This window comes from Hypanus sabinus, chromosome 11 (assembly GCF_030144855.1).
Source record: "Hypanus sabinus isolate sHypSab1 chromosome 11, sHypSab1.hap1, whole genome shotgun sequence".
NCBI classification, from domain to species: Eukaryota; Metazoa; Chordata; class Chondrichthyes; order Myliobatiformes; family Dasyatidae; genus Hypanus; species Hypanus sabinus.
The window spans coordinates 47,863,406-47,883,432 of NC_082716.1; the positions used below are offsets into that span (position 1 = coordinate 47,863,406).

At 38.4% G+C, this 20,027-nt stretch overlaps 1 protein-coding gene across 1 annotated transcript in view; it reads left to right on the forward strand.

Annotated features, from left to right (window-relative positions):
* The window catches only part of stil (STIL centriolar assembly protein), a 47,917-nt gene that overhangs the window by 10,828 nt on the left and 17,062 nt on the right, over positions 1-20,027 (forward strand). The window contains exons 5-10 of the mRNA XM_059984279.1: positions 2,290-2,373; positions 2,786-2,872; positions 4,376-4,523; positions 7,038-7,147; positions 17,888-18,002; positions 18,785-19,831. Coding sequence (XP_059840262.1) covers positions 2,290-2,373; positions 2,786-2,872; positions 4,376-4,523; positions 7,038-7,147; positions 17,888-18,002; positions 18,785-19,831 — 1,591 coding nt within the window. The remainder of the gene's footprint in view (positions 1-2,289; positions 2,374-2,785; positions 2,873-4,375; positions 4,524-7,037; positions 7,148-17,887; positions 18,003-18,784; positions 19,832-20,027) is intronic.

Sequence of the window (20,027 nt, forward strand, 5' to 3'; positions counted from 1 at the left end):
GCAGAATGTAAATACTCCGAAATTATCATGTCGTGACCTTGTTTGAACTCTCTCAAATTGGGGAAGTGAGACAAAGTGCCTTTCTGTAAGTCTCTGGCAAGCAACGTCAACTTGCGCTCGAATGCCAAAACATCCTCCAACATGTGCAGGGCTGTGCGTCCTTTCCCCTGAAGAGCTGTGTTCAGCGTGTTCAGGTGCGCTGTCATGTCTACCATGAAGTGTAGCTTTTCCAGCCACTCTGGCTGTTCCAGCTCAGGAAAGGTGAGCCCTTTGCTGCCCAGGAAAGTTTTCACTTCTTCCAGACACACGACAAAGCGTTTCAGCACCTTCCGTCTGGACAGCCAGCGATAAAAACACGTTGTAGCGGTGTCAGTAAACTGCAGTCAAAGATAGCTTTATTCGAACTAAACAGCCTTGCTTTTAAGCCTCCCTCAACCCAGCCCCCATGGACGCAGATGCTGCAAAAGACGCGTACTCACAAACCCCCGTAGGCTATCTCCCTTAGCCGGAATGCTGGCTAATTGTGAGCCGTTTCGGATGTGCCAGCCACACTTAGATTGTACAAGATCACCATAATCTTCAAATTTAGAATTACATTTCAAAAGCTAACAAACTAACATAAAATACATTTTAATTAAATACTGACCAATTATTTCCCAAAGCCACAGGGAGCCGCAGCACAGAGGTGAATGAGCCACAAATGGCTCGGGAGCCGCAGGTTGCCGACCCTCGATGTAGGAGGTACAGAAGTCTGAAGGCACATACTCAGCAGTTCAGGAACAGCTTCTTCCCCTCTGCCATCTGATTCCTAAATGGACATTGAATCTTTCGACACTACCACACTATTTTTAATATACAGTATTTGTTTTTAGCACCTTTTAAAAATCTATTCAATATATGTAGACTGTAATTGATTTGCTTGTTTATTTATTTAAATTTTATCTCTTCTATATTATCGATTGGATTGAACTGCTGCTGCTAAGTTAACAAATTTTACGTCACATGCCAGTGATAATAAACCTGATTCTGATATTCCCAGAATTGTTTTATAATGTATATATACTTTACACTTTTGGGGAATTAAAAACTTAATAAGCCTGCAGTATTTCAGTTTTCAATCTTGCCTCAGGCCATTTCATGTTAAGGAAACACAGAATCTATTTCAATGGGTGTTGTTAGTAAACAACTGATGAAAGCCTTGAATTTGAAATTATCAATTATGTATTCTAACAGCTATTACCAGAGAATGATATTGTCATTATTTAGAGGAAAAGTATTTTACTTGCTATCTCATCTACCTCTTTGATCTAACTTCAGAAATGCTTTGGAAGCTGACTCAAAATAAGCAACCAGAAATTAGTGATGAGAACTGTTTTGAGGCAAATAATGTTGTTGCTACATTTACATAAAAATGCCAACTTGCAAAGAATGCACATTGTAAATGAAAGTACTTGCCTGGAAAATCATCTCAGTACCAAGAAATTTCCATTGGAGGCAATACTGTATTTTAGTAATCTTTTTTCACAGTTGTTGGGAATGATAGTCGTATTTTAAATTTTTTGGTGTTTTAAATTGTAAATTAACTCAAGAATATTTTTTTTTAAAATTGTGTTTTATAAATAGGCATTCAAAATGAAGGCCTGTCTAAAAAAGGTGATTGCTTTTGTTGTGGTTGTAGTGCAGGTATTATAATTTTGAATATGATGCAGCTAACCCCAATCATAGAAGTTATGGCTAGTACTTAAGCAAACTCTAATAAGTTGTTAAGTACAAATGCCATTGTTATGACATGTTTCTGTGGGATTAATGTCCTTTGATCACATCATTTTATCTTATTTTTTTTTATAAAATACTTGTTCACCCACAAAATAGGTTTAAAAACAAAATATAAATCCACAGTTCAGTCTTGTTATAAAGGGTTTAGATGTCCAATTTATTATAGGTGTTTGCTGCATTGCTCTAAAGCATTCAGATACTATTGGGATTTTGCTTTGATTCTAATTGTTCATTGTAACTTAACTGCTTTCAGAGGTAGTAAAGTAGGAGACTAGGAGTCACCTACTGACATTAATATACATCTTACATATTTTACTTGATTATCAGCAAGCTTTCTCAATTTTTGTAATTTTCTCAGCTTTTTTGTAATTATACGTATTTGGATGAGTTACAACTCTTGTATTTTGTATCAGTTACAAGGTATTGTATAATATCAAGAGTATTTAATTACAATGATTTAAGTTTTTGTATTTTGTGCTAACAGCTGGTGAATAGATGTTGTTTAAATTACAGATACCTTACAATGGATCAGACACGCAAGCTTCTAGTGATACTTGAATCTGATCCGAAAGTGCTCACTTTGCCTCTTGTAGGAATGTAAGTATAATATAGTAAGCCCTTTTAAGGGATCTTTGAGTTAAGTTTAAAATTTAGCCTATATTTCACTAAATGAGAAATTGGGATATGTTTCATTATCTGAATGACAAAATTCTGATGGGTGCTTTGTGATGGTATGGGAATGGTGAAACTCAATACTTTACAATGGATATTCTGAGGTGTTTTTATACTTTGATACTAAGAATTTGCTTTCACTAATCTTCAGTCAAAATTATGAATTGGAATATTTTAAGTATGTTGGATTTTTTTTCCCCATTGATGCACTTTTAAAGATTTTTTTTCATTTAAAAACCTTGGATTTTGATTTGCTATTAGACTGTCAATAGTGCAATTTTATACATCTGAAGTGCTGATTTAATTAATTTAATTCTTTGCACCTTTTGTATTCTAGCTGGTTGAGTGGTGCTACTCATGTACATAGTCCCCAAGTTTGGGCCTGCTGCTTGAGGTATCTTTTCAGTTCTTCTATTCAAAAGAGGTAAGGTTCAACAACTTAAATCAGTCTGTAATTGAAGTACAGTTTTACAACTTCTAATGTTTTAAAAAATCCATAATGTTATCTGTTGAATTTAAGAACAAAACTAATATTTCTTATGAGGTGCTTCTCATGGAAACCTTTGCATTGCTGTGCCTGTGTTATAAGACCACAAGATATAGAAGCAGAAATAGGCCATTTGTCCCATCGAGTCTACTCTGTCATTCAGTCATGGGCTGATCCAATTCTGCCAGACATCCCCACTGTCCTGCCTTCTCCCCATACCCTTTGATGCCCTGGCTTTGGGGCTCCCCTGAGCCTTATTATTTTCATCACTCTTCTCTGGTCTGCGATCTTGAACACTGAAAATTACAGACACAGTCTAATAGACTAGATCTTGCCAGCTAATGCCGGCAATTCTATATGGAATACTAGCCTAGCTGATTAATTGTCAGTATGTCTTGAATTTCTGTGCCTGGGCTATCTAACATCAAAGTCCAAAATTTAAAGACTTAGAAAGCCAGAGCTTGTTGAGATTTCATCATTTGTATACTGGCGATTCTCTTCTTGACATTGATAATAAATTTACTTCAAACTTATAAATTAAAATAATCTAAGTACAAATATGTCCCCATATACAACCCTGAGATTCATTTTCTTGTGGGCATACACAGTAAATACTAAGAAATTAACGGAATCAATGAAAGACTATATCCAACAGGATGGACAAACAACCAATGTGCAAACAGCAACAAATTGCAAATACAAAAGGAAAAAAGAATAGTTTTAAATAAATAAGCAATAAATATCAAGAACATGACATGAAGATTTCGTGAAAATGTTTCTATAGATTGTGAGAATAGTTCAGTGATGGGGGCGAGTGAAGTTATTGGTTCAAGCGCCTGATGGTTGAAGGCTAATGACTATATCTGCACCTGTTGGTGTGGATCATATGGGTCCTGAGGCTCCTGTACCACCTTCCTGAGGGTAACAGTGAGAAGAAAGCTTGGCCTGGATAGTGGGAGTCCTTGATGATGATTGCTGCTTTCCTGCAACAGCGCTCCATATAGATGTGCTCAATGGTGGAGAGGGCTTTACCTGTGGTGGTCTAGGTTGTATCTACTACTTTTTTGGAGGATTTTCCATTCAAGGGAATTGGTGCTTCTATACTAGACCGTGATGTAACCAGTCAGTATAGTCTTCAATACACGTCTATAGACGTTTGTCAAAGTTTTAGATGTCATAATCATTTTGATTATTTGTTTATTTTATGTTAATTTAAAAAGTTATTCTGATGCAGAACATGGCACCAGATCCACAAGATCTCACCTACTTCAAGTTCCTTCCAATTTGCACACTACCCACACTTGGCAACAAACTATTATTTAATAAGCTATTGTGCAAAACTTAATATTGTGATTACATAGCCTCATTTACTCTGAACTGTGTTAATGCACTGCATTCTTATGTAAATTTCTGTTTACAGTAACTTTATTTCTTTAATAGGATTTTTACAAATGAGAAGAGAAGTTTTCTTCTAGTTCTGTACTCAATTACGCACAAGCAGCCAGAATTCTATGAATGCTATCCTTGTGGTGAAGAAAAATTGGATTTCCAACTGCTTACCAGTACTGAAATATTAAATTTATGTGCAGTAAGTATAATGGTTTGTTCATAGAAAGCATTCCACTTTTCAACACCTGGAATTTTTTTTAAATATTAGAACCTAACATTAAGGTAATTGTTTTGTCTGCCTAGTGTAATTAGCTTAAACCAATTTAACTGTCCTTCAACTGGTGAGAAACTAACATAATTACACTGACAGTTCAGCTTTAATTTCAGTTGTTGACTCCACAGAGACAAATTGATCCTTGTTTGCCTTATTGATTATTTTTCTGTTATTTTTGATCTCAATCTTATGGTTTTCCTTCTCCTCTGAAATTTAGTACTTTTCCCTGTTAACTGACATGAAATATAAACTCCTGTGCTTTTTCACTTTTCATGGCTCCTGCCTGACTTTGGGCTTTTTTTTTAATTTTGCTTTTCCAGAGTATGCTGTAGCTTTTGGTTTCATGATTATTGCTTTTGAAGCAGAGAGTTCTGGAACAGATGGAAAACTTCTACAAAGGAGAAGAAAGTTTACTTTTTTTTAATATGTGTTTGATAAAGTCCAGCATTGATTATCCATCCTTAATTTCCCTTGGAAAAAGTGGCATTAAACCTTATTGAAAACACTATAGTCCTCCTGGTAAAATTATTTCCCAATCACCTTGAGTAGAGTAAAACAACATATATTGCAATACTGGAGGATGCATGATGCCTGTGTTGTTACTTTACTAGTTATAGCTTGTTTAAAGACCAGCGGGATCAAAAGTGCAGGTTTGATACTGCTACAAGGATCCTGTCTTGTCATTAGCTCTTGCTGTAACATGCATGTAAATGCTCCTTCCTTTTCTTTTGGCACTGAAATACTGGCCATCACCTTTAAGGATGTTTTTGATGTTCTGTTCTTCCCAATAACCATTTAATGTCCATCACTGCTTAAGATTAAACGTAACAAAACTGCAGAAGTTTGATTTGATCTGTTGGTTGTGGATCTCTGTTGCTCGATATTCTGTTTTTGCTACTTCATGTAATCCTATTGGTAGCTTTGTTTGGCTGCTATGCCATTTTGTACACCTATACTGCTCCTGGGTTATTCATCTGTACTCGAAGACCAAATTTGGAAGGTATTAGGAGACTAATTGCTGTTTAAGCAGGGCTCTCTGTTTGATTATAAGTGACTGGTAAACACCTAATATGCTTAATACATCATGTCCATCAAAATTTCTTTCAGTTTCTTACTCAAGAACTCACATTTAGAATTATTATGCATGAATCATTCATTGCCCAGCCTGCTCCCAACTTCCATCTTATTTTCCTTTACGTACAACTGTCTCATGTGATTATCCACATGCAAAGTTAACCATCTACAGTTGGCCCTCCTTATCCGCGGGGGATTGGTTCCGGGACCCCCGCGGATACCAGAAAACACGGATGCTTAAGTCGGTGGACTTTAAGACCTGGCAGAGTTCAGGACTCACTGCCTGTAGTGTTTCTGTTCTGGAAAACAATCACGATTGAAAATAAAGTGAAAATAATCAAGTGATCGGAAAGAGGTGAAATGCCACCGGTCATTGGAAAAGTGATAGGCTACAGTCGGTCAATGATTGGAACAATTTTAAAGGATAAAGTGAGAATAATGGAGCATGTGAAGGCCCTGCCCCAATGAAAACTACAATTATAGCTAACAATTATTAAAACGGGTTAATTATTGAAATACATGCGTTTCTTAAGTGTTTTATATGCATAGAAAAGTAAAATATAAACAAGACAAAAGTTTGACTAACTGATGCTAAATAATACCGGATGTACCTGTTCTGACTTAGAAAACTTCCTTTTTTTTTCAATTCCTGATCCGCGGTAACCTATGCACATCCTCCCGTATACTTTAAATCATCTCCAGATTACTTATAATATCTAATACAATATAAATGCTATGTAAATGGTTGTTGTACTGTATTGTTTAGGGAATAATGACAAGAAAAAGTAGTCTGTACATGCTCAAACAACGAGTGCTGGAGAGAGAACCGATCCGCGGTTGCTTGAATTCGCACTTGCGGTACCTGTGGATAAGGAGGGCCGACTGTATTGGGATGACATTTAGCTGCTGTGTTTATGTTCTCAACAATTGAGAGGACTGAATCAATCTCTTCCTTCTCACTCAGTCAGATGGTTCATATCTTCATGTCTTACTTTCTGCATTGAAAGAATAGCTGATTTTCGATTTGTTTCTTTACTAGTGTCTACTCACTCTGTAAACTTGTCAGTATCACCTCCCTTCCCTCTTGACCGCACACCCCCCTTTTGAAAGACATTAGAAAATCACATCACATCATTGTGAAATTTTAACCACTTTCCCAAGCTGTCTTGACTTGTAATGAAAATGATTTGACATGTCTTTCCATTTTAAAGTTAACTATGAATGCACGTAATTATGAATGATCAATTGTAGATTCTAACTGTAACGGCTCAGTAAATGTCGATTTGCTAGTAATACTAAATCTACCTGATCACTCTGCTCTTTCATAGAAAGCTAATTTGAGCAATTTAACCATTTTTTTTTCAGAGCTCTGAGTCTTCGGGAAAACGGCCAATTGAATTTGAGCTCAGTGATGGAAATAAAAGTCCAGAAAATGATTTCTTTAAGGAGGTGGTTAACAATGTCACGGGGACCTCGTAAGTTTTGATCAGCATAATACAATGTACACTTACTAGTGGCCATTTGGAGCTTGGTTCCATTTAATGTGAACATACTAATGAAAAGTGTTTCAGCTTGGAATCTCTCCTATTGATTATCTTCTTCTCACAGTCACACTTTATCACTTGATTCTGTTTTACAGGAATTTTTTAAAAATCTAAATGCTGATGGTCAATTTTCCATTTTGTCTCAACAATGTATTTGTAGCTTTATACATGATTCAGGGGTATTAACCTTGCCATACTCGCCTTACGGAGACAGAATCTTACAAATCTGGTAGTGAAATTGAAAACTCATTGTCAAAGTGCTCTGTGCCCTGATTTATAGAAAAATGAATCCGTTCAAAGATTGATTTAATTATCAGGAAGCTCACAATATTAAGTTTATGCAAAATGGCCTTTTTCCTCACAAAATAGGGAAGATAATATATGAAGTATGATTGTTTACTGCAATCTAAATTTAGTTTGCATACAGTAGAAATACAAAAATCAAAGTTCATCCTTGGGTTATGCAACCTTAAGCAAGGCTAACATTTATTGTCCATTCTTGATTTTATTTTTTGATGCACCTGCAATCTGAATGAAGAAATGTTATGAAAAATTGATACGTTCTCAGGGCAGAAGAGTTTGTGATATAGATATAATCATATTCCCAGTTATCTCTTGACCACTTCCAGAAAATGTAAAAACTGTATTGGCAGAGTCTTGAGATGTATTCTAGAGGTGGCACTGCAGTGTGTAAATAGCACACTGGAGCCAGTGTGTTCCAAAGGCTGGTGGTGATAGTTAAGTTTGAAACCATTAAATGGTCTTTAAATTATGACAAGTGTTTTGTGTCAAATTGTGTTGAACTACTTGAATATTTGAAGTTGTGATCAATCTAGACAATAAAGTTTAATTTGTTCCTTGTAAACAGAGGAGAAGCTGGAAGTGAGACTGATGAAATGAGATGCATTGAAGGAATTTGCCCAAATGCTAATGTTGTAGCTACTTTGGAATAGTTTGATGGTTTCAGATGTTGGGACTCAATAAGTCCTCATGAGAAATAGAAGAGATTCTGGATTTTGGATAAGTCTTTCATATCTTGATAATGGTAGATAACGTTTATAGGAAAGAAAGCTCTTAACATAATCTATCAGAAGGGAAAAATGCACTCTGTCAACTAATGGTGCTAAAGACCTCATAATCTGCATCTTGGGGCCCTTAAGAAAATGGCTGTATAGGTAGTTAGATGTAATGTATAAACATTTCTTTGTTCTTGGAGGGAGGGAGGATCCCAAATAATTAGAAAGCAGTAAACAATTGGGCAGTTAGCCTAAAATATTATTGTATGTCAGTTGCTAGGATGGCTAGCACTCTGAACATCTAATCAATGTCTTCCTGCATCTTGACTCAACTGATCCACACTCTTTGTGCTTTTGTCTCCCGTCTTCATAATTCCATTGTAAAAGCTTCTGACTTGAGTGGTGTTTCTTTGCCACTTTCTGCTATTCATTATTAAGGAGTTAAAAGCAAAATATTTGAACATTCATAAGGGTCAAGCATTTTTGAAAGGGAAATGTTAAATGGGAACTCGAAGTAGCGCAACTCCTTCGAATCCCCATTAAGAAGGCATTTACAGGATGCACTTAGTAAGGTGCCTGGAAAGTTTACCAAGTAAGATGCAAGGGCACCAGGTTGGCATGGACTGGATGCTGTCTAACTAACATAAAATAGGGATAAGGTAATCATTTTTGGATTGTCAATCAATGCAATGCCACAGGGATGAGTGCTAGGACTTCAACTATTTGCCCTCTATATTAGTGGCCACTTTGTTATGCACCCCATGAACATTTTGTTTTCAGAGATGCTCTTCTGTTCACCTCTGTTATAATGTGATTATTGTTTGAGTTATTGTTGCCTTCTGTCAGCTTGAACCAGACTGGCCATTGTTCTCTGCCCTCATTAACAAGGTGTTTTCACCCACAGAACTGTTAAATCTCTGGTTGTTTTTTGTTTCTCGCACCATTTTCTGTAAGCCTCAGAAGATCATATTGTTTCTGAGATGCTCAATCCAGCCCGTCTGGCACAAGCAATCATACCATAGTCAAAGTCACTTGTATAACATTTCTTCCTCTACTCTGATGTTTGATCTGAGCAACAATTGAACGTCTTGACCATGTTTTCATGTTTTTATGCATTGAGTTGCTGCCACATGATTGGCTGATTAGATATTTGCATCAACAAGCAGGTGTACTCAATAAAGTAGCCACTGAGTTCAGCTTTTGAATGGGAGATTGCCCATTCAATATCGAGATAAAAGAATTCCTAATCTGATGGTCCTGAACCTTTTGGAATTCTGTATCCCAAAAGTAAAGTCATTAGTTAATATATTAAAGACTGAGCATCTGAAACAGCAATGATAAGACAGTTCTGAAGCATATGGGGAAAATGTGGGAAGGTGGTGTTGTTGAAGTTAAGAGTGGGTCAGGTACAAACTTTCTAAATGGTCAAGCACAACAGCTGATTGGCCTATTTGTGCTCCTGCACAATTCTCTGGCAAGAGTTAATCATGTTCAAGTGCATGGGTCTTCAACATTTAACTCCTATATCGTGGGTCCCCAAACCTCTGCTACATCCAGAATACGCAGTTGTAGTGTTATCAAACAGAATTAATCCTGTTGATTGTCATAGGTGCGTATGAGATCATGGGAACCTCAGAGGAGAGCTGAAGCATCATTAATTACATTTTCAATAGCCATACCTGGTCGACTATTGGCAGCTTCAGACTCCTGGTGGAAATGACTAAAGGTGCAAAGTTGTGCAAACCTTCAGCACTCCTGCAGGTGAAGCACAGCGATAATAAATTTGGACTGGACAAGACTGGGCAGCTCAAGATAGACCCAAATAGACTTCCTCTTCATGTTGGGGGCAATCAGGCTCAGATTCACTGATGTTGCATCGGCATTCTTCTATGATCACTGCCTCCTTCAGGTGTCCTGTCCTACAGTAGGACGAAAAGGTAGATGAAGAAATGGAAGTAGACCATCAGACTGCTGACATCAAAGAGTATTAGGAAATCAAGTCAAGTCAAGTCAAGCCAACTTGTATGGTCATTTCAACCATAACTGCTGGTACAGTGCATAGTAAAAATAAGACAATGTTTTTCAGGACCATGGTGTTACATGACACAGTACAAAAAACTAGACTGAACTACATAATTTAAAAAAAAACACAGAGAAAGCTACACTAGACTACAGACCTACACTGGACTGCATAAAGTGCACAAAAACAGTGCCAGCATTCAATAAACAGGACAGTAATAAACAGGGCAAGGTGTCAGTCCAGGCTTCGGGTATTGAATCAGAGGGATTACACAGTTTGGAGGACAGTGAGGCCCCTCTTTGACTTTCTGATTCACCAGTGGGAAGAAGCCAAGGAGAGCAGCAAGAGGTTCTTGGTCAACAAAGGCATTCAGAAAGCAGGACAGAAGAATTGTGCCAACTCCAGACAGACTTTCAACAAGTTCTCTTTCTGCTTTCAAGGAGGGTAGATCTGAGAGGGGAACTCCCAAGAGATGAAGAGCCAGCAAGCTGTGCTGTTTAACTTAAAATCTTCCAAGATCATCTTCAGATCCAGAGCCTGCTTTGTAAAACAGAATAAGACATGCTTACATTGCCTCTTTCAAAAGATTCTCAGAGGAAGCTCTGTGACGTACACAGTAACATTCTCACAGACAGACATATTGAGGATCTGCATATCCTTCTATGGTGGTCTGTATGACAAAGATCACAGACAGCAGTGCCTCTCAGAACATCCTGTCCTTTATTTTCGCAGAGTTAAGCAATAGCAAGTTGGAGAGTCCTGATGAGCCATTGACCCTGGAGTAGCTGACTCGCTCTATTTATTACTTTGGCATAAATAGAACAACTGGAAGCAACAACATATGAGCAGGGTTGCACTTGGCTTTGAGGGTCTAGATGGGCCCTGACCTATTGCAAGTAGAATATGTTTAGCTTCTGTCAGACTCCATGGGGAAAGGTATTATTGCCCTCATCAGCAAGCAAGAGGAAGAGGACATCAGGGATTGGAGACCTATTTTATTTTGAATATGGGCCATAAGGTCCTGTCCAAAGCCATTGCAAACCAGGTCAATTCTGTTCCCAGACCAAATGTGCACTGTACCTGGCAGGAACAGTCTCCTGCTGCTGAGTATTCCATTGCTACGTGCATGTCAGAGGATGGCTGCCTTGTTAGTTTGGGCCAGGTAAAGTACTTTGGCAGGATATCACACATGCATATGATGGGCATTCTTACCAAAACAGATTTTGGGGAGGAAATCAGAATTGGATCCAATTGTTCTACACAGATTTCTATAGGGCAATCCAAATTAATGGGTGAGAGACAGATAGTTTACCCATTATCAGAGTTGGGCAGGATTGTCTATCCACCCCTTTTGTTTGTGTGCTGCATAGAGTCCTTTGAATCTATCAGGAAGAGTGAAAATATGAGCAAAGTGATGATGCCAGGCAGTGGAGGTGCACAATTCAAAACCTCCCTGTATGTGAACAGTGTTGCTATCTTCTGCTCGGTCTGATGACCTGAAGTTGCCAAGGCATCTGGTTCAGAGCGGCAGAGGTATATAACAGGAATTTACTGGAGTAGAAGATAAAACAAAAATTGGATCTGTAGAAATAACTGAGTAGAATTTGGTTATTAGGTATAACCTGCTGTTGAGACTGTTGTACTTGATACAGGTGTGGCCTGTTCCTAACCCTTCTGCCTTAATCGTCACCAGCGATGTCTTCCATTTTATCTGGGGTCTGAGGTGGAGCAAGGGAATGGGGTCAAAAGTGAATCCAATGTGCCCTTATAATCACTTTAATGTGTGGATGTGTCAGGCAATATGTCACTATGCGCTAAGGTTCTACATGACCCTGGTGTTGCAGAAGATTGGTCTGAACCCATTATGCAGTTCCCCTGTATAATTGCTGTACATGTATGTGTGACAGATAAAGCTAATCTAATCACTACCTGTCCATTGTGGGAGAGTACTTACAAGTAAACACCTTTGGTCACATCCATCAGGCAGTAATCAGTGTGGAACGTCTTGCAGTCACTGTAAGACAAGGACACTATGAATACGGTGGGTGGTTCCTGAGCAGACTGTACCAACCATCTTGCAGAATGCCTCATCATCAGGACTCACCAACCAGCACTGAGACCTTGCTTACCCAAAGGTGAAGCACTCAGGACAGCTGCAGTAGAGAAGAGATGGTAACCCACCTCTGTAGGCTGGACTTGCTAAGAGAATTTGGAGACAGGGTCCATGTCTTCATCCTCAGCAGCCGCAAAACAGAGGACTCTGCTGTTCCCAGGGTCACACAGGGGGATTGATATCAAGTGCTGCTGGATGTCATCATCTTGGTGAAAGACGCCCTTTGGTCTTCCAGCATAGCCTTCTCATCAGGGGCATGAGTGCTGTGGTGCTCTGATTATTCTTTTTTCTTTTTAAAAAAAAACTTACATTAATGGTAAATTGATTTATTATTGCCACTGGTACTGAGGTACAGTACAGTGAAAATATCTTGAATGCAATTTATATAGATTCATTTATTAAAACCTGCATTGCAGTAGTACAAGGCAAAAACAGTAACAGTGCAGAATAGTATTACAGTTATAAAATGTGTGTCATAACTGGGTAGATGGTGAAGTCAAGAGTACATCTCATTGCACTAAGGAACTGCATTATAACAGTGGAAAAGAAACTATCCTCTATTCTGATGCTATGTACTGTTAGGTTTTTATATCCTCTGCCTGCTGGGAGGAGGGAGAAGAGAGAATGTCCAGGGTGGGTGGGGGGGGGGGGGGTATCTGTGCTTACATTGCTGCTTTACCAAAGGCAACGAGAAGCATAGAGAGTCCATGGAGGGGAGGCTAGTTTTTGGGATGTGCTGATCTCTACAGTTTCTTGTAGTCATGGGCAGAGCAGTTGCCATTTCCAAGCCTTAATGCATCTGGATAGAATGCTTCCAAAAGTGCATTGATTTTTAAAAAAAGGACTGAATGTAATGCCATGAATATTAAAGGTTTCTTTACCCTGTTTCTTCTTTTGTATATTTTTTTCTATTAATAAAATTAATTTCAAAATATAAAACATACTAACATTGTTTCTGCATATTTGCATGTAAACCTATGTGAAGCAACTTTTGAATAATTAGTCTGCTTTCCACCTTTGACTGAAGCAACATTATTATACTCCTGGCACAATGGCAAATCAGTACTTCTTTCAGAGCAGCCCTGGTGGTAGCCAGTTTTTCATAACAGCATACCTTAAGTCTAAGCTTGCTCATTCTTCAAAGATTCCTCTTATATTTTGTGTAGATTATTGTCAAGGAAGCCTTCTTTCTCGAACACAATGCAAAAACTCTGTTGGATATCTTCTTAAGTGAGAAGATATCCTAATAAGAAACCTGTTTTTATTTTTGATTGGAAGTGTATCCCATTTTGCATTTTAATTTGACTTATTTTCCCATAGTATCACAATTTCTCTTTTTATAGCACATCTCTTGAAATTATTTGTTGTCAAGATGATTTTTGGGGGCTGAAACCTTGTCATAGAATCATACTGCATGGAAGCAGGTCTTTTGGCCCATCTTGTCCACTTCAACTGTGTTGCCCAGCAACCTAGTTCTATCTGTCTTCATTTGGCCCATAGTATCTTACATACTTCCTATCAATGTTGCTTGTGTGCCCACCTCAACCACTATTTCTTGCAGCTTATTCCAAATATGCACCACTCTGCGTGAAGAAGTTGGTCCTGATTTCTGTTTTAAGTATCTTGCCTCTGATCTTAAACCTATGCCCTCTTGTTTTTATTAATTTCACCCTGGGTAGAAGACTGCTTTCAGCTTGTCTCTGGTCCTCATGATCTTAGAACCTCTTCTTGGTTATCTTCAAATTTCCTACATTTCACTGAGTAAAATCCTTGTCTGTGCAATCTGTTTGTAACGTAGGCCCCCAAGTGGCAACTTCCTGGTAAAATGGTTTTTGTACTCTGTCAATTTGAATAATATCTTTCCTGTCATAGGGTCAACCAAACTCCAATTACAAAAGTACTCCAATTACAATGGCACCAATGAATTACATCATAATAATTCATTATAATTATTCATTACAATGAATAACTACATCATAATTTCCCAGCTCATTTACTCATTGCCCTGATTGATGAAGGCCAATGTGCCACATGCCTTCACCACCCTATCTACTGTTGATGCTGCTTTCAGTCAACTATGCATTTGCACTCCCAGTTCTTCTATTCTATAACACTATCCAGGACACTACCATTCACTGTATTAATCTTATATTGGCTTAATCTCCCAAAATAGAATACTCACATTTAGCTGGAGTGAAAGCTGTTTGCCAATTTCACCCCCTCCCCCCAACATACCTAGATGATGAAGGCCATCTGCCTGAAACGTTGACTGTACTCTTTTCCATAGATTCCTGGCCTGCTGAGTTCTTCCAGCATTGTTTGTTTGTTTGTGTGTGTGTTGGATTTCTAGCGTCTGCAGATTTTCTCTTGTTTGTGATTAAGATCCCTCTAATTTTTCATTACCTTCTACATTATCTATGCATTACCTACTTTAGTATTATCTCTAAACTTGCTAACATATCCTGTACATTTATGTCCAAATCATTTACATAAATTGCAAACAACAATGGTCCCAGTTCTTGACCCCCAGGGCTCACAGGTCTCCAGTCTGAGAAACAACCTTCAAACATCATCCTCTGCTTCCTAGCACTGAGACAATTACAAATCTAATAAGCTATTTTCCCCTTGATCCCATATGATCTTGCCTGCCAGACTAACCTACCATGAGCAACCTTGTCGAAGAATACCAAGGAAATCATTGACTTCAGGAAAGTACAGATGAATCATCCCCCTTCGTGAATACATGGCTCTTCTGCACCAAGTTTGTGGGAGTTCACATTACACATGACCTCACCTGGTCCCTTAATAGCACCTGTCTGAACAAGAAGGCACTGCTAAAATCCATATAGACACCATCCACTGCCCTACCCACAAGTACCCACTTGGTTACCTCCTCAAAAAACAAGTCCAGGTGGTTTTTCAGACATGACTTCCCATGTGCAAAGCTGTGCTGTTTCGAATCAGACAATCTCTCCAAATGCTGGTGGGTCCCCTCCAGCAATTTTTCCACGACTGATGTCAGACTCACTGGCCTGTAGTTTCTTGGCTTGTTTTTTGTTACCCTTTTTTAAACAATGTTACTACATTAACCACTCTCCAGTTCTATGGAGCTTCTACTGCGGGCAGAGATGAAGCAAGAATCTCTGCAAGGGCCTTTGCAATTTGTTCTCTTGCTTCCTACAAGATCCAAGAATGCACTATATCAGGCCTTGAGGATTTATCCATCTTGATGTACTTTAAAGCCTCCAGTTCCTTTCCCATGTAATCCTTATGTGGACTCAGACGTCATCAATCATTTTCCCCATTTTCTTAGTTTGCATTATTAGCTCTTCAGTTTTTGCTGTGAAGAAATTCATTAAAAATCTCTCCCTTCTTATTTATCACACAGACAACCTGATTTTTTTTTTGCGGAGAGCCTCTCTCTCCCAAGCTATCCTTTTACTCTTAATATACTTATAGAATCCTTGGGATTTTGCTTCTTTCCTGCCAAAGCCTTTTTGTATTGTCTTTTTTGCCTTCTAACTTCCCATAAGTTCATTCCTGCACTTGTAGTCATCAAGAGATTCGCTAGTTCTTAATTGCTTATGCACAATGCATGCCACTGCTGCCTTTTTTCTTACCAGAGCTTCAATATCTTCTCTCATCCCTGGTTTCCTAAACCTGCCAGACAAGACCTAACAAGAACATGCAGGCCGTGAGCTCTTGACATCACACTTCTAAAGGCCTCCCACTTCACAGATACAATTTTCTTGCAAGCTTTATTACTACAAGATTTCACCTAATGGCTCCAGTTCAGGACTTTAACCTGTGAATCAGTCGTATCCTTCTCCATAACCATTTTAAAACAGTCATTGAACCCAAAGTGCTCACTGACAGACTCTCCACTTCCCGCCATTACAGACATTTACACTACACGCTGCATCCGCAAAGCAAACAGCATTAGAGGGATGCCACACACCCCTCATACAAATTTTTCGCCCTCCTGCCATCTGGGAAAAGGCACCAAAGCATTCAGGCTCTCATGACCAGACTACGTAACAGTTTCATCTCCCAAGCCATCAGACCCCTCAATACCCAGAGCCTGGAATGACACCAACTTACAGCCCCCTACTGTGCTTATTGTCTTGTTTATTATTTATTTGTAATGCTGGCACTGTTTTGTACACTTTATGCAGTCCTGGGTAGGTCTGTAGTCTAGTGCATTTTTTTTTCTGTGTTGTTTTTAAAGTAGTTCAGTGTAGTTTTTGTACCAGTTCACGTCGTACCATGGTCCTGAAAAATGTTGTCTCGTTTTTACTGTGTACTGTACTAGCAGTTATGGTGGAAATGACAATAAAAAAGCAATGACTCATTTTTCTGTCTCTTGCCTTTACCTCATTTCCCCAGGAGGAAGTCCAGTGTTGCATCCTCTCTAATAGGTTCCTGTACAATCAGTATTATTTTTATTATCATTGACAGTGTAATGAAATTTGTTGTTTTGAGCTAGTAGTACAGTATAACATAAAAATAAATAAATAGTCAAAGGGATATCTACTGATTAAGGAAGCTTTCTTGACTACATTTCACCAATCCCTCTCCAAGTCTTTCACACTATGGTTGGCCCAGTTAATATTAGGTAAGTTAGAATCCTCTTCTAATACATGAGTTCCCAACCTTTTTTTATGCCATGGAACAATACCATGAAGCAAGAGGTCCTAGGACTGGGAACCCCTGCTCAAATATTATTCTATAATGTTTAGTATCGGCAATCTCTCTACATCTCTGCTCCCCCAATTCTCACTGACCACTGGAGATCCATTCCAATCAGAATGACAATCCCTTTCTACTTCCGAGTTCTATCCACATGTGCTCACCGAATAATTCCCTGAGAATATCCATTTTCAGAACTGCTGTTATGTCCTCCTTCATCAAGAAGACAATTCCCCCTCTTGTTTGTACCTCTGGAACACTGAGCTGCAGGTATTTCCCCTCCCTAAGCCATGTTTCTGTTATGGTTATGATGTCCCAGTCCACAGATCCAATCCATACCCTGAGTTCATCAACCTTGTCTGTCAGCCTCCTGCATTGAAACTTGAATGAAGAAAAGTTTTAGCAAAGTTCATAAAAAAATTATTAGTTGGAAAGCTCCCACTAAGGTATATTATTGCAGTAGAATTGGTCCTAAGTTCTCTATAATTAAAATATGCTTATTAACTAAAATGGGATTTGAACATAATTTTATGAGCTGTCATTTTAAAACATTAGAATTTGTATGACTAAATTATAATGTTCAAAAGGCATTTGGACAGGTACTTAGGCTAAGACGTAGCGGGATTAAAGGGCCTAATGTGAGTAGTGTCGATAGCCATCACTGTTGGTGTGGACAAGGTGGACCAAAAATGTCCATTTCAGTACTGTCTAATTCTGTAATGAATTAATTAACAGATCGTGCTTGATGTATATCCCTAGTTAAGTAGATCCATGAGTAGATACCTCCATTGTTGTATATAATTTGGTTCATTTAATTTTTAATTCTGTTTCAGAATTAATTATGGATTATTTGCAAGTAAGGTAGCTATTGGAGACAATGACTCTGGTGTAGAGGAAGAGGACCTTTCTCCAAGACCAACACCAAGTCCACATCCAGTTGGACAAAAGGTTTGGTTACTGTATTTTAAGGAGAAGCACTTAAGTACTTTAGTGCATATTAATATTCATTGCATGGATTATTTTAAATATAGTAATTGTGGGAGAATTTAATCACATTTAATTAATCCAACATTAAAAGATAAAAATGCATGTGAAGATGCACCAATAAACACATGTTTCAAGCAATGGTACAAGTGGTACACGTAACTCTACCTTTCTCTTCATAAATGAGCAAAGACATGTCAAGATTCTTAGTTTCTTCAACAAACAGCTGGGCTCCATTGCCCATGTGTTGTCTCAAATCTAATTTACTGCATAATTCAGTATTACTGGGACTATTCTCCTTTCTCTGATGTGTTTCTTTCAAGGACATCGGTAATTCTAGTTTGCAATTACAGATTTTAAATCACAATATACTTTTGCAAAATTTTAACCCCCATGTTCTTCAACTGGTTGAAGAACTAACCAATAATTAAAACTGTGCATACAAGGCACAAGAATATTTAATGTTAGTCCATTCCTGTAATTTGGAAAATATTCACCTGTTTTTGTCCCCAATTCCCAGTACTGAACCTTTGTAAAGCAAACCATGATGCAATGTTGTGCCATACAATTTAACTTGTGATGATTTTTTTTAAAGATCTGGCATTATATGACTTAACCTTGCATACTCTGTTAAATTATAAGGAATATAAGATTAATTTCCATCTTGGAATTCTCTTTTTGAGTGGGATATCTCAACTTCAAGTACACCTTCAAATTATTAATGTATTTTTCCTTTCTTGCCTTAGTTTCCAAGAATATATCCTTCTGTACCTGAGCTATCACTTGTATTTGATGGAAGTTTTGTAGACTCAAAAAGTGCTCCAAGAAGACTAAAGCAACAGACTCTCCAAATACGTGACACATCTGGAACCTTTAACTCACCAAACCAGCATTCTGAAAATGGACAGCTTGCGCTGCCATCTCAAGATGTATCTCCTACTTTAAAACAAAATGTGACAATTTCACATGAACCTGCACTATTGCTCAAGTCTCATAAAGGAAAGACTGTAATGAAGCCTCGAAAAGGGAGTAATTTTGCGAGGGAGAGTTCAGGGTCGTCATCTTCGTCTTCACCAAATGGGCCTTCACCTGATACTTCCATAGACCAGCCTGGAATGGGGGTTCCTGCCGAAGTAGTTGAATCGAGGAAAAACGTTGTTGTAGGTCAAAGAGGAGCTTCTGCTGGAGGCCAGCAATCCATGTCCAACACAAAACAGCCACAAGGAGTATCAGCATCTCCCAACAAATCAAGCAAGCATTCGCATCAGCACGCTCCTAACTTCCCACCTCTTTCATCTGAAATGCAATTACTGGGACATCCAGCACATTTTCACACAGCGTATCCACCTAAATACTGTAATTGTTGCCAGCACCATGGGCCCTGCTGTTCATCTTCACTGAATGCCAATTGGCAAGGATCCTGTCCAACATTTGGTTCAAAAGCTGTCCATTCGCCTACTTGTCATGACTGCAGCACTGCAACATGCCAACAAGCACTAGGATTTTTGCCAATTTCTCGTTGTAGTGGTCTGTATTTGAACACCAGTCCACTGAAGCAATGGTCACCTGGACAAGCAGGAGGCACGTCACCTCCAAACAGTAGTTTGGTAAAATCACCTGGAGCCTCCCACACATCACCATCAAATTATTGTAAAATGTGTTTAGGACCTTCTACAGGTTTGCATGTTCCTCCGGACAATGACCGAGAGGAAGGTGCAACAATGGGATTGCCTTTTGATGCCTACAAGATTCTTGTAGAACAGGATAAGCAGCTAAAACTCCTTCAGGCCCAAGTAAGCCATTCCTAAAATCTTTTTGTAATATTCTTTTTATTTTCCTTTTCTCTAGCATACTATTACAGCAGCTCTTGTTAGTTATGTGCATTGTAGGCAAGAAGTTGTTATTATTAAGAATATAATAATATAAGAAAATAGCAGGAGTTAGTTCCCTAAGTCTGCCATTGTGATTTGATATGCTTGTAGCTGAAGT